The sequence below is a fragment of the Hakea prostrata genome, chromosome 3 (genome assembly GCF_041222555.1).
Source record: "Hakea prostrata isolate BN-2017 chromosome 3, UWA_Hpros_2, whole genome shotgun sequence".
Classification (NCBI taxonomy): domain Eukaryota; kingdom Viridiplantae; phylum Streptophyta; class Magnoliopsida; order Proteales; family Proteaceae; genus Hakea; species Hakea prostrata.
Window position 1 is genome coordinate 1,415,027 of NC_142602.1, and position 14,850 is coordinate 1,429,876.

Consider the following 14,850-nt stretch of genomic DNA (forward strand, 5'->3'; position numbering starts at 1 on the left):
AACAGCTCGGTTGATTCCATCCATGGAGAAGAATTGGTTTAGATGATTCGCTAGTGCCTTGCAGTTTGTGGGGGATGAAGCCGCGAAGGTGCCCTGCACCATGGGTTGAGGTTGTTCTGCCTGGATTTTTAGGGGGAGGGAATAAAAGAGCATGAAACAGCCGAGAGCAGAGAAAAGCCGAAATATTTGACTTTGCAGCCGAAAGGAGAAACAGCAGCATCATCATCATCATCATCGTCGTCCGTCCACACGACAGATAGCTTCAAGACATGCACATTTGCAATCGGGTTATTGGGGGGTTACAATGAGATTTGGGTATTAATTTACAACTTGGGCAGCCGCAAAGCATTAGATCTGTGGGATCAATCATTTTCATTTTCATTTTCATTTTCTTTCTCTTTTTTTCTTTTTCTTTTTCTTTTTCTTTTTGGTAGATCTGTGGGAGCAATCATCATTCACCATCATCCTCTCTTCTTTTGCTTTGAACTAAAGTGAATTGAACTGGCCACAGTCATATCTATAAATCCTAGTTGGCCAAAACTCCCACGCTCATATCTCTTTCATTCATTCATTCATTCATTCATTCACGTCTGCAACAACTCAGCCTCCCTGCTTTATTACCTAAACTCCGGAGGTTGTCGTATCTTTCGGTTCGTTTGTCATTTCCAACACATCCCTCGTTATCTATCTATTAATAATCTAATAATTAACAATTTGGGTTAAGACACAGACACGTTTACATTGAGACCTGATGGTTACCTACCTGAAAATCATGACTCAAAGCGTTGAAAGTGTTGTCAAGGAAAATGGAGGAAACAAAGGAAATAAAAGGAGGAAACGAGAAGGTGTTGGAACTTGGAACTTGGAACTTGGAAGCGTCACAAGTAAAGAATCCAGTCCACAAAGGCTGAAAGGCAGAAAGCAAAGCTTTGCTCAATAAATAGAGTAATAGGATTCAATCCATATTCCGTACTATAAATTGACAAAGCAATGGAGCAGAAGTTTTTTTTTTTTTTTTTTTTTTTGGGTCACAACAATTAAGGAAAGTTGTGAGGAAAGGAAGAAAAAACGACATGAAATTAACTCCTAATAATGCTAGATGTTACTGTTGGAAGATCGATAAAACCTGATCAGTTCCGGAGCACGAGGGCAGTGGTCCCTCTCATTCTGTTCCCTTTCAAATCGGCAATGTGTGAACCAACAACCACCAAGGGAACAATATTTGATGAATTGCTGCTGGTATCCCGGCCCCTTCGCATGCTATATATATGTAAACTGTACTCCAACATGGTATCAGTATCATCACAGCCGTATTAACTCTGAACTTGGTTCGTTCAAACATTAAAACCAAATATAGATTCTTAATTTCTAGTTGGTTTTCAGATGCCAAAGCTACATTTTAATTTGATGCTATATAATCTTAAAGTTTGATCAATTTGAATTCTTTTGATGCTTTCACATGTGCGAGCGAGGAGTACTTAACCATCTCCACTATCAAATGTCTAGAATTTTTTTAATCTAACTTTCGTCTAATCATATTTTATGATAAAAAGACCGGTCATGTTTATGGAAGAGTGGTATGAATTATAACTTTAGCATAAATAACAAAAATGAGACTCCATTATAAGCATCTACATAAAGAATAAATGAATATATACTTGTGATGTGATCATATACCTTTGTACTTAGATGCAATGAAACTTGACAGTCTATGTATTTCTTTTTAGCTTAAAAAAGAATTAACACACTATCTTTTTTTAGGGAAAAAAAGACACTCTATTTTAATGTAAGCAATTATACTTCCATGACAAAGATGAGCTTCGAAGGTAATTAATGCATTAAGGTCTACCTCCAATTGTACTTTATTTTACTTTTGCAGGGTCCACTTGTACTTTAAGCATTGATGGGATTTTCATCAGTTAGATGACATGTAGCTAGCTAGCTCCTGTACAAGAAAGGAACAAATAAATACGTGTCTGTGTTTATATGTTTTGGCATTTGGAATGCATATATAAAAAAATATATAAGTGCATGCAGTACTTTTGAATTTTGATTGCAGCAGGAGCAGGAGCAGGAGCAGGGGCAGGGGCAGGGGTTGGGTTGTTTATTTCTAAGCGACGGTGCCGACTGCCGAAAGCAATAGAGAAAGAGAGAAAGTTAGGTGGGACTCGGAGTTTGCGCGAGCGACGCAGCAGCAGCAATATTTGAAAACATCTCATCTCTTCCCCACCAACTCCGGCCCCATGTACTCTTTTTTTTTTTTCTCCTACTAACACTCCTCGATCCATTGCTCGTTCCCAGGGTCTGCTTTTGCCTATATTGTTTATATATATATATATAATGTCCGCTAGCAGCTTTCGTCGACTTAATTCACTCTTTCTTTTCTTTTGGCTACAGCATGGCTGTTGCCATTGGTTGGGAAGTGATGATCACTTTTAAGCTAGGGATCGCTAAACGTAGGACTAATCGAAAGACCCAGGCTGAGTTTTTCAGTAAAGCGGGGGGAGGGGGGGAGGGGGGCGCACACACACATTATTATATAAATAAAATATGCAACAGGCCTGTCGTCTGTGTAAAAGATGTTAGAGCTAGCTTAGATTATTAAGCTACTAGGGTCCATCGATATATGCCGAATGTATCTTAATCATCATAGAAAGAGAAGAGAGAAGAGAGAAGAGAGGAGAGAGAAGAGAGAAGAGAGAAGAGAGCAGAGAGAAGAGAAAGGTTATCCATCTATCACCTTTTAATCCGCAACTTGTCCTATTATGAATTATCTGTCACCTTTCATCCGCAACTTGTCCTGATCATTATGAAAGCTTAGAAACAATAAGGGTAGGTTCAATGTGGATCGATCCCCATGGCAGAGGACCCCACGTTTCACTTTTCACTTCTTTGTCCCACTTAACACTTACTACTCTCAACTCTCAAGTCTGACCGACCGTAGAAAGTTAGCTAGCACAAATGCACCATCATGTATTGAATATAATAGATCAATCGAATAACTAAAATGGAATTAATTAGCTAGCTATAAGACAAGCACACATCACCAGATGTTTTGGGGAAATCTAAATCTAAACTGATCACCTTCATTCGAATGCAGAGATTAATTTGAAGGCCCTGGCCCTGGCAGGGGCTAATTTTTTGTTTTTTTTTTGGATGAGAATTTTGGTTAAAACTAGCTTCTACTGTTTAATTTTGGCTTATTTTGGAGTACGTGTGTCGTCTTCGTCTCAGAATTGACTAATCCAGACCAAATCCCATCACTTTTTAAAGTCACACGCGCGCGCGGGCGCGGGCGCGAGGAAAGTGAGAGAAGAGAAAAGCAGAAAAAGATGACAATAACAACAAAATCTGTCACTTACGTAGGGCAGTGACCAATCTGGTTTAGATCTCTTTGGCAAATGTGGGATTGAGATGAATCATGAATGATATATGTATATATATGCTGCGATCTTTCTTTTCAGGACGGGCGCATGCGAGCGAAAGGAAATATTCGAGGAGGAGCCAGGAGGGGCGGCAGCAGCCGATCTTAGATCTTATAATTATGTGAATGATTGATTTTTGGTCAAAATCGGTTTGAAAGCAAACAAAGCAAAGCAAGGCAAGGCAAGGCAGCTTAGGCCGCCCAATTTCTATCAACATCAGGATCCCAATTCCCATCTTTGGCACGCAAGCTACGCTAGCTAGGCAGCATGCATTCTGGGTTATTCTTCTTCGATCGACTCCTCCTAGCTTATGGTTTCCGTCAGTCTCCATCGATCGATCGATCGATCGATCTCTCTTCTTTAGAATAAAATTAAGGGACGACTTTGTAAGTATATATATCGGTCAGGCTCCACTCCAGTCTCCACTCCACTTTAGTGAAAAAACCAAGACGCAACTAATACTGCTTTACTTGTAGTTGGTGTGTGTGTGTGAACTGTGAACAATATAATTAAGCTGTATCGATCATTAATAAGGTTACGTCCACATCCCAATTGCAAAGACAATTAAGGCACGCGAAGAAATGTTTTCTGTGATGAGAACATCAGCACCAGATATATATATATATCCTACCGCGCGCGGGCCTCCTACGCTCCATAAATAAAGAATGAAAATGACCCTCCTTTGCTGATTTTGCTGCGTATACGCATATTACAAGCACCAAAGATAAAAGGCCACACGTATCCACACTACTCACTACTCGGAGAAATCTTAATTTCCCAATTCGATGTGTTCCATTAATTACTTAGGCCTACTACTGCCTTTTCCTTCCTCTCTCTCCTCCTCTTCGAACGTATCGTAGCTACACATATATGACATATATGCAACATGGACTTTTATACTCTTATGTTACCAAATTTGGGATCTAGATTGTTTACTTGTTCTAGTTAGCTACCTCATTCCTTCTTCATCCCTAATCATTTAATTTGACCTCATCTATATATATGGTGAAATAATATTGTCTTTACCCAATAAAAAAAACAACATTGTCACTTTTTTAATAGCATTCGAGATCGAGATCTTGATTCTCGTTGCAATCTCCACCTTACATAGCACGATAATGCGTAGCACCCAAGCAATTTCACAAGTTTTCACATGGATTATTCCCTCTAGCTATGCTTCTTCATTATTTCATGCTTCTTGACATTCATCCCCGTTGCCTTAATTCATACTTGAATTCTTTGTTTCAGGAAATTAAACCGATGAGAAGGCATGTCAACTCTTCAAATAAGGACCGGAACATTAATAATTGAAATGAGCAATCCAAGTGAAAACTGGAAACAGAGAATAAAAACAGCATGCATCGATTCGATTCAACATAAGCATAAGAAGAAGAACAACAAGTTAAATTAAAGAAGAACCCTAGCTAGCTAGTCCTTTGAGTACTGACTGCTGCTATCAGCTAGTGTCCCTTATTCCTTCCTTGTCCAGCAAATTGATCCGCGCCTGAAGAGGAAGAAGAAGAAGAAGAAGAGTTCCCGAACAGTGATGACAACCTCAGAAGCTCTTGTTGTTGATGATGAGGTGCCATTGTAGTTGTCGATGAAGAAGAATGCGAACCAAATGGAAATTCTTGACTGTAAAGACCAGACGCTACGTATTGCAGATCCTGATCGTCCTTGCTGCATAGTAGCTGGGCATATTGATAGAGGTCTGGGTAAGTGTTGTGGGAAAAATGACAAGGAATGGAAGTGGAGACCGGATCAGAATGTGGAGGTGGAAGAGGAGGAGCTTGAAGAAGCTGCTGCTGCTGCTGCAGCACGCGTTCATCGTGAGTACTGCTAGCGCTCATGTAGTAGCCCAACTCAGTCCTGCCTTGAACTCGCTCAGGGAAATTAAGTTTAGCCTTTGTTCCTTTGAATCTGAGAGCTGCCTCATCATAAGCCAGTGCTGCATCCTCCGCAGTATCAAATGTACCAAGCCACACCCGTGCTGCTTTCTTTGGGTCACGTATCTCCGCTGCCCATTTGCCCCATGGCCTTTGCCTCACACCTCTATAATGTCTCCTCCTCGTAGTGTTCCCTTCACAATTCAAATTCATGGTTGAAAGTTTAAACACACACCAGCATCATATCATATGTGTTTGTGTTTTCTTCTTCGATCGGTTAGTTAATTTGCAATCCAGTAGTTCATTTGAGAATACCCATTCTATATGGAACTCTCATATGGATATATACATATATATGATGGGATAGAGATGCAGAAAAAAAGTGCAAGTAGTTTAGCTTGGAGAGCTTCAAACTGAATAATAAAATAGAAAAAGTAGACAGTAGTAGTAGGGACAAGGGCATGTAACTTGTAACTTTGTAAGTCGGCGCTGCTTGATGCTGTGAAACATGACAAATGAGTGACCTAATTCCTTACCAAAATTCTGCCAATCTTTAGCTTTTAGTCAGTGAGTTTGGTAACTTTGTGTGACTTGATCATAGTTTTGAAGCAGCGGGTTTCGTAAATCAATAGAAGATGCAGCAGAAAGTACAATTAAGAAGATGTAGAAGTTTAGAAGAAGAAGAAGTAAAGAGGGATACCTTCACCTTGATCCTGCATAGGCTGCTGATGAGACAGTGGCGCTGCTGTTGTTGGTGCTGCTATTGGGTTTCCTTGATGACGAGCAGAAGAGTTATCATGATCGGGGGTGCCGATGACATGAGTTAGGGCTGAAACCATGGCATACATGTCTTGTTCAGAACGAGAGGAGGCGTAGGCTGGAAAGATGTGGTGCTGATGATCCTCTTTCTCTTCCGATGAAGCACCATCGGAAGGAAGAGGCCGTTTTCCGTGTCTCCGATCCACCTTTTAAGTAACTCTTTAAACTCTCTTTAATTACTAGCTAGCTACTACTCGCAGCCAGGTGCCTGCGTTGCCGTGTCCAAGCTGATTGATTAGTTAGTAGATATAAGAGAAAACCTCAATTGTCAATTACCTGGATCGATCATCAGATAGATTATTTCAGGATCAACTTGATTGCAGCTGAGAGATTTAATTATCTCATCTCATCTCATCTCATCTCATCAGTAGTTTTTGATAGTCTAGATCGATCTAGCAATCTACAAGATGGAAAGTAGTAAAGAATTAATTGTGCAGGCAAGGCAAGGCAAGGCAGGTACAAATTAACATGCATGGGATGAGGAAATTAATAGATCGGACAAATGGTGAAGCTAGCTAGAGAGACCATCGATGGTCACAGTGCTGCCGGAGACAGCTGCTCCAGGGGGATCTAGCCCTCCGACCTCACCTGAAGAATAAGAGAGAGAGAGAGATAGTGCCAAATTAAGAAGAAATGGAAATGGGGGAGAGTCGTAGGGTTTGGCAAACGTTGGAAGAAGCCTCGTTTTATCATCTTTCTTTGGCTAGTGTGGATCTGATGAAAACTCTGTAGCTAGGCTCGCTCACTACTCTTTCTTCATTTGTCTTCTATTATTTATTTTTATTTTTTTTCAACCCCCTTTACATTAGATTGGGGTCGATCAGTCTTCATCACTCATCCCATCTACTAGATCTGATGGGAATCAAGTCCTCCTAAGGTGGCGTAAAGGAAAGTAAAGTGATTCCGATCAAACGTCTTAAACTAACCTTTAATCTTTTGAGGAATTTAATAGACATCTAGCGTTGTCAAGGTTGGGTTAGTAAAGCGTTTAAAAGCCCAGAATCCCATGGGGAGGTCTTGGGTTCACACCCATCCGACGTTTCGTAAAAGAAAAAGTTTACAATATTGATATTAATTAACTTTGAGGGTAGGGGATTAGAGAAGAGGTGACTGGGTTAACTAGAGCTGAGGTTATGTGTGTAGGCCCTACTCATTCTGTAATACCCACTATAATACATAAAATTACTTGTTCCATCACATTAGAAAATCATGAGTTAAAATTTCCTTCAAGTTTTATTTGTTTACCAATATATATATATATATATATATATATAGCTTGGTTTGGGACTTCAAATTTTGTTTATATTAGCTTTTTCTTCTTTTTCTTTGTTTGAGACTTTCTAGATTATGTTTAAATGGGGAGTTGGATTCATCTTTGCTTGGTCCTTCTTTTAATATTTTAACTCATGATTATTCTGCCGTGTCTTTCTTGTCCTCTGAATTTGTCCTTTTCTACACATTACTTTCATTTTAACACTCCATTAATTTTTCCTAGCTAACTAGTTTGCTTGTCTGATCTTTTAGTGTACATATCGGGTCTACTTCGTGTGCTTATTCTTTACCACTTGAAGAAATAAAAGTAAAGAAAGATACTGGAGGCAAATGAAAAAGAATAAACAGTTAGCCATGGAATAATAAATCATTATCATGTATATGGTGATTTTAATGATTCAACATATTAGATTTTCAAGGATTTAGCCCCACGATTTAGTTTTCGTCCGTTATAATTTTATTTTATTTCTTTTTGGGTGAAAAAATAATTCTTTTATGGTGTTTAAATATTAATAATCTCAAAAATTTGTTCAATAAAATACAATACCTTCAAGTATGAAGTTAAGAGTGCAAAATCTTGTCAAAGCTAAGGACGTAAGCTAACCTTACAATTAATATTGGGATGCATTCATCAATTAATTGCCCAAGTTTTGAAATGGAATCATAAGCAGCATTTGGTAAAATACCAATTCCCATATATGCACTTTATATATATATAAAATGGGCAAATTTGAAGGGTTCATGCATCTTGAATTGAATTGTTGAAAATCCGACAAAGAGGGCAAGTGAGTGAGTCACAATATTCCTATGTCAAATGCTGAGTATATAATGAATGACAAGGACAGAAATGATCAAATACAGAATATATAGATTTATATGGAGAGAGAGAATGAAGCAACGGACAATAATTAATTGGCCCTACCACCAAAACTAGCTAGGGGGAGATGATCTTGTCAGGTGGAACATGTGATGAGGCAGGCAGTGCGAGGGAGTGAAGTAGTGGTCGTCGATCAGCAGGAATTTCAAATCAATAATGTCTTACATCTGAATTTTACCACTTCCATCCATCCATCCATCCATCCATCCATCCATCCATCCTCCCATCCACCAGAAAGGAAAGGAAATGATCGATGGACTTTTTCCGCAGTGGATTTGCTTCCACATGCATGTCCAACCGAAATCTTTGACCACTCAATTTTTTTCTTTTTGGTACAATTTGACCACTCATATCATTTCATATCATTCATTCATATGACTTCTTCACTACAAATAAATTTTATTAGATTCTTTGGGGAAAAACGGACTAATTAATTAAGACAAAATATGTAAATTAATCACCATTTAAACACGATTAGTTCACCCTCTTCTGGTACAAGGGCTTTTCAAATGTTTCCACTTTTATCATTTTTCCTTTGACTAACTTCTAGACTTGATTGACTTTACATGGAATATATATATGTTAGATAGGAAAAGGTAGTTTCACCTGCCAATATGTATTTGAGAAGTTGAATATGACAAATGTATCAAAGAATTTGAAATCATTAAATACAATTCTTTTTGCATGAGGTCAAATATTAGTCCACTAATATGTATGTGTTTTAATTGAGTTATACCACACTAGAATAGGTCATATTCCTATGAATTTATTTGTTTTCTATTGTTTAAGGGGGAAAAAAAACGATAAATACAAATAAATACTAATAGTCGGATGAAATCTATAGGTTGCATCAATTTCATGTACTTTGAAATGAAATAATAAATAAAAAACCAATCTGTACTCAGTATTCTCAGAATCATTTTCTTTTCAACAAACAAAAACATGGAATTTCCACCTACCCACTATGATCCCATCGACCTTTGTTTCTCCTAAGAAAATTCCTCCATCTTTGTGTTTGACTTTCTATATATTTTGAAAATTTAAGCTTACTCTATTCCCTATACCTCTAATTCCATCTTTCCTGCTTTTCAACATTATTGAATATTTTGGCATTTACAAAACATGATTTGAGAGTCTTCGGTGATGTTATCTCTATATAGCCTCGGTCGCTCTTCAATAATTGAATTTTTTCTACCCAAAAAAACATTTGAGTCGAGTCCTTGAGGTCTAAACATCCAATGATCCAAATAGACTTCTTCAGGTTTCAAAATATCCCCGTCCCTTTTTCTGGTTTACCGATTTGGTTTGGTTTTCTAGTAACAGGAAACAGTTCGGTTGAACCCGGTTCTATAGACCCCAAACTAGATTTGGTTTTGTTCGTCAATTCGAGGCTTTTTTCAGCGTTTCGGAGATAAGTTTTCATCCGAGAGGTTAGGACCAACGAGGGACGCGCCCTTGGGCTTGGGGTGCAGTTGCACGAGCAGAAGCAGGAAACTCGGAGGAGCGAGGCTGCGAAAACAACTAGTAATGGAGACGAAAAGTGAAGTGGAAGGAGCAGTTGAATTCGATCCGCCTGAGATTGAGTACGTGAGCTATGGAGGTGAACACCACCTCCCGCTTATCATGCGATTGGTTGATCAGGAACTCAGTGAGCCCTATTCCATTTTCACTTACAGATATTTCGTCTATCTCTGGCCTCATCTCTCCTTCCTGGTAACTTGTTTGGCTTAATTGTAAAGTCAAAGGCTTCTCTTTTTGAATTTTTTTGTTTATATGCGTGCGTATTGATTTTTTATTTTGGGGATAACATTTCGATTTTGATATATATATGTCCTGTTATTATCAGGCTTTCCACAAAGGTGAGTGTATTGGTACCGTTGTTTGCAAGATGGGAGAGCATCGGAATACTTTTCGAGGTTACATTGCGATGCTTGTTGTGATCAAACCTTACAGAGGAAAGGGCATAGGTATGCTTCTTATAGTTTCTTGTTCCTGTGTTGGTTTATTTTAGATTTATGATTGTATATATCAGGAAGTCAAAGATTCTATATTTCGATACTTTTTTAGATCCCAATGTTTCCTTGCCCGAAAACCCCCGGACTTGGGATTCTCTAGAGATGGGAATAACCTTGTTCATAGTGTCTAAAAGAAATAACTTTGAGATCTTATAACCGTTATCAATGTATTCAGTTGGGGTGGTGGAACTCTTGACTGCTGGAAATTAGGAGTTAATCGGTGTGGCACTCATCTTTTGTAATTTGTTCCAAGTATTCTTAGGGAAGAAATCCTTTGCTGGACCATCATTATGTATATTAGGAACGCTAATCAATTCATACACAATAGCGGATTTGTCAAAAATTGAAGAGTGATAATGGTGGGGGTGGATTAATCCGGTTTCTACCATTGCCTGAAATCAATGTGATATAAGTGCACTACCCTGGGTATCCATACAGAGATAATTTGAGATTTTGGGGTGTGCTAGCATTTTAAGGAGTTTATTTTATTTGGGAAAGTATACTCTAGCCTTCTATTTTCCATAGGATACATAGGATGTTGGCATGAAATTTTCCTTGTTGGATATGTTCCTTATTTTGGTTCCGAAAGTATTATGTAATTTGTCATTTTGGGTAGGATAAATAGGATGTTAACTTGGTGGTTTCCTAGTTGGATACGTTTCTACTGTTTTAGGCTACATATGGATTCGTTTTTCCTAATTTGTATGCATGTTGGCAAGGATGCATGTAGCTGACCTTATTTAGTTGAGATAAGGCTGAGTAGTTGTTGTTGTTGTGCTTGTATGTGTATCTGTATGAATGCTGGTGGGAATCAGAGATTTGAAAATAGAATGGATTAAGTTTGGTTGAAGCCCACATGGCCTGGTGTGTGTGTGCCAAGCTTCTTCTGCCTCACTCCCCCCCCCCCCAATTCTGTTCCTTTCATCTCTCCTCAGCAACTCTGATTTCTCCAAGGTGGAGTTCAGACAATGGATGGCAAAAACATTATAAACAAGTAAAATAGAATAAGAGATCTTTCTGGCATGGCCATAGAAAAGTAAAGAAATGATACCAGATGTATGCCGGCGTGATTTATAGATGTTTTACCTCCAGGATGCCTACATGCCTTCATGGGGACTTCTTTTATACCTGTCTCTGAGATTTGGCCTTCTAAATATCTTTACATCCTTGGTCTGGCAACTTGCTAGGAATTAGTTCATTTACTCAGACAATTCAACTAAGCTTTATCAAAATCAATGCGCCAGATACATGAAGTGACTTACGTATCCAGGAGAGTGTATCTACAGAATTCATCCTAGAAGGTTTGCCTGATGTTTTATGATATTTGCTACCCGCTGGCTACACCAATTGATGCAGATAAACTATGGGGATGGACTTGTTTTAGTTTATATGATTTATAAGCATTGTGTTTGGTTCTATACATGTTGGGCCTTTGGTCCGATCAGTTATTGTAGGGACCATCACACTTTAACTAAGGATTAAAGCTTGGAATGCCTTGATAGCCTTTGCTGGCTTCTAAAGATCGTCAAACAGGTACCACCTTTTGGAGGCTTCTGAGATGGGTATCATTTAGATATTGAGATGGAAATTGAACTTGCTTGATTTACACATTAATTAGATTCATGAGATAATGTTCCACCTGTTCCTCGGTAGCATACTATTATGGTTCAGAAAGATTATCTTCTAGGAAGTTGTCAATGATTGTGTCAGTTGTTGTTTAATGTGATTTGCTGCCTTCCATGTTCTAATTAAATCAATATTTCCTGGTATTGCAGCGACAGAACTTGTTACTAGATCTATCCGAGTGATGATGGAATCAGGATGTGAAGAGGTATATCACTATGATAATCCATCTACCATGGGTCTTTTATCTGTTTTCTCTCCTCTCTTTTTTTGGTGGTGATGTTGCGGGAGGAAAAAAAGGAGGGTGTGAAGGAATTAAGTTCTCAGCTTTCTTTGGGATTTGTGGGATTTTTTCCCCCATATTCCTTTTTAAGTGAGGAGATAAGGGGCATAGGAAAGATCATTTATGAGCCTTTTTGCATGATGACCATGAATAGCCTTTCATTTCTTCTGCACTGCTCTTGCTCATGATCAATATTAGTGTTTTTGGTGTCAGTAGACTTATTTTCTGTGTGGAGTAGAAACAAACATATGGATGTTTACTAGAAAATTGAGCTACAGTCAGTCACAATACCTCTTTTCAGAAAAGGCTTCACAGTATATGAGAGCTTATAAACAAGGTAATGATGTTAGAAGATTTTAGTTGTAAAATGGTGGAAGTTCAGAAACCTTATGGGTAATGATTGCTGTAGCTGAAAAGGAAAAACCTTTTGTAATTAATCCTCATATAGTTTATTATAACCAATGCTAAGGCCTTGTATTTTGATACTAGCAAGAGCACCATAGTAGCAGCTATTGATTTATTGTCTTTCTTGCTTCAAAATGTCCGAATCACTTGGGTTCTGGACCTAATGCAATGTATTGTTCTCCGATGTTTGTCAGCTGTGACTGTTCATGAAAGCTTCCTGGATCTCTTTTCTCCCATAACTTCTTTCCAGCAGATGCCAAGTTGATCTATTCAAAATAGTTGCCGCATTCCTTCTGAACTAAAGTCGTACTGTTCCACAAAAAGCACATATTTCATGAAATTTATTGGCCATTATCTTATGTGTTGAGTGTGACAATCTCTCTTTCTGTGGCCTTCTGTGTACTTTTAAGATGTATATATATATAATTAATTTGCCCTTGAACATTTAATCATCTGCTTTTACTTTTGGGCTTTTATTTACCCCAAAAGTGGGCGGGCCTTGGTCAATGGTAAATGGACCACTTGTAGCCTTGAGGTCAAGGCTGCATGCAAAAATTGCCCCTCAAACTCTGCTTGTATAGAAAGCCTTTGGCACTGGGTTTGCCTTTTCTTATTTCCCCCAGCTGCCCCAAGTATTTTAACCTGCTCGCTTGCGGTGGTAGAAGCCTTGTGCACTGGATATAGGTACAACAGTGAATCATGTTTTCAGATGACTTGTAGCATGATGCATATGTTAAGACCTTCAGATATATGTGGTACTGCATATGTTCAGACCTTCAGATACATGTGGTACTGCATATGTTCAGACCTTCAGATACATGTTGTTTTGCATATGTTCAGACCTTCAGCTATATGTGGTCTTTCGTAAACTTATTATGGAAGTAATGACATTCTTGGTGCCAGCTTCTCAATAATTTTTGTCTGGAGGTCAACTATGAAGAGATTCAATTGTTTTTTTTTTTTTTTTTGGCTGCAGGTGACGTTGGAAGCTGAGGTCACAAACAAAGGAGCGCTTGCATTATATGGTCGTCTTGGGTTTATTAGGGCAAAAAGGTTGTTTCGGTACTACTTGAATGGAGTAGATGCCTTTCGATTGAAACTATTGTTTCCCCGCCCACATACAAACGCTGCCTTGCTTATGCCAATGAAGAATGACTCCGAATCACATAATGATTTCCAGCTGCAGTAATGAAGTTCTCAAGGCAGAGAGAGAGAGAGAGCTTCTAAACCAAGGTTTTGCGGCGTAGACGACTTCCATTTGTATTGACCGAACTTGTGTAGTATTCATATCTAATGCTACATACCATTTATTGTGTAAATCTATGAATTGATTCCATATAAATCAATCATCCGGAGTACTTCTGGTCTGTTGCAGCCTTACAAAATCACAGATCACAGTTTTTCTTTTTTTAGGGTAGAGCTGATGAAACCATACATCCACGGTTTACCTCATCTTCTACATGGCGGTTTATGGCTTCGTCATGGTGTTGTACGTATAATCTCTGGCCAAACTGCATTTACGGGAGAAGCACTAGCGATCCCATCAGCTTGTCCTCTACAGGGTCGTTCCTGAGTGCCTAGTTCAAGATCAAGTGATGCCATATCCAATAATACCTTCAGGCTTCCGATGTACCACTTCCACTTTTTGCAACTGCCAATTATACAGGGAGCTCAGTGAAGTTCATTCAGTGAAAAAATATTCTCCCACAACAAATTCTTTTTGGTGTTCTTTCACCTTTGTTCCTGAGGAGAAACCATATCGACTGAATCGCTGACGTCTTTGACAAGGAGGGCACCATCCTTCGACATGTAAAACTCTTTGACAGCATGAGCTGTGTCTTAGAAACTTAGCTCTTTTCACATTCCAATCAGCAATAGATCTTCTTCCCGTCATGCATAAATGTCAGCACCATAGCTTCCATATAGGAAAAATAAAAAATAAAAAATAGACTAAAAATAATCCATTTGTGAATTCACAGAACTGGTTCACGACGGCTACCTTTGCGAGTTGCCTGGTAGAAACTTCTTTAAAATGTCAGCAACCTCGGGAGTTAGGAATGCTGAGGCACGCAGGTCTAGGAACCAGCCCAACCATCACAAGACGTTAGCACCTTCTGCTCATGGAATGGAAAGTGATTCCTCAGTTGAAACTTGAAACACAGCCCATGATGGAAGAACAAATCGATCAAGTATTCACTGCCGATCTTCAATATGGTTGCAAATGAAGACTTCAACCAATACTACA

General features: G+C 38.7%; 2 protein-coding genes across 5 annotated transcripts; one reads left to right on the forward strand and one right to left on the reverse strand.

The window, feature by feature from the left end:
* Nucleotides 1-4,563: 4,563 nt before the first annotated feature.
* LOC149019863 (ethylene-responsive transcription factor ERF113-like) lies at nt 4,564-6,855 on the reverse strand. 4 transcript variants are annotated; one of them, XM_089146839.1, is made up of 3 exons: nt 6,719-6,855; nt 6,012-6,530; nt 4,564-5,505 (listed from the first exon to the last, which is right to left on the reverse strand). In XM_089146839.1, exons 2-3 carry the CDS (start codon nt 6,157-6,159, stop codon nt 4,886-4,888), a joined length of 768 nt encoding a protein of 255 aa, XP_089002965.1. In that variant the 5' UTR covers nt 6,160-6,530; nt 6,719-6,855; the 3' UTR covers nt 4,564-4,885. The 4 variants fall into 4 exon arrangements, with proteins under 4 accessions (XP_089002965.1, XP_089002964.1, XP_089002966.1 ...); XM_089146838.1 differs by having other exon boundaries at nt 6,656-6,855; XM_089146840.1 differs by having other exon boundaries at nt 6,018-6,855.
* Nucleotides 6,856-9,532: 2,677 nt separating this feature from the next.
* Nucleotides 9,533-14,480, forward strand: ATMAK3 (Acyl-CoA N-acyltransferases (NAT) superfamily protein). Its single transcript, XM_089147853.1, has 4 exons — nt 9,533-9,992; nt 10,126-10,246; nt 12,070-12,125; nt 13,582-14,480. The coding sequence occupies exons 1-4, from the start codon at nt 9,807-9,809 to the stop codon at nt 13,792-13,794; spliced, it is 576 nt and encodes a 191-aa protein (XP_089003979.1). The 5' UTR covers nt 9,533-9,806; the 3' UTR covers nt 13,795-14,480.
* Nucleotides 14,481-14,850: the final 370 nt, after the last annotated feature.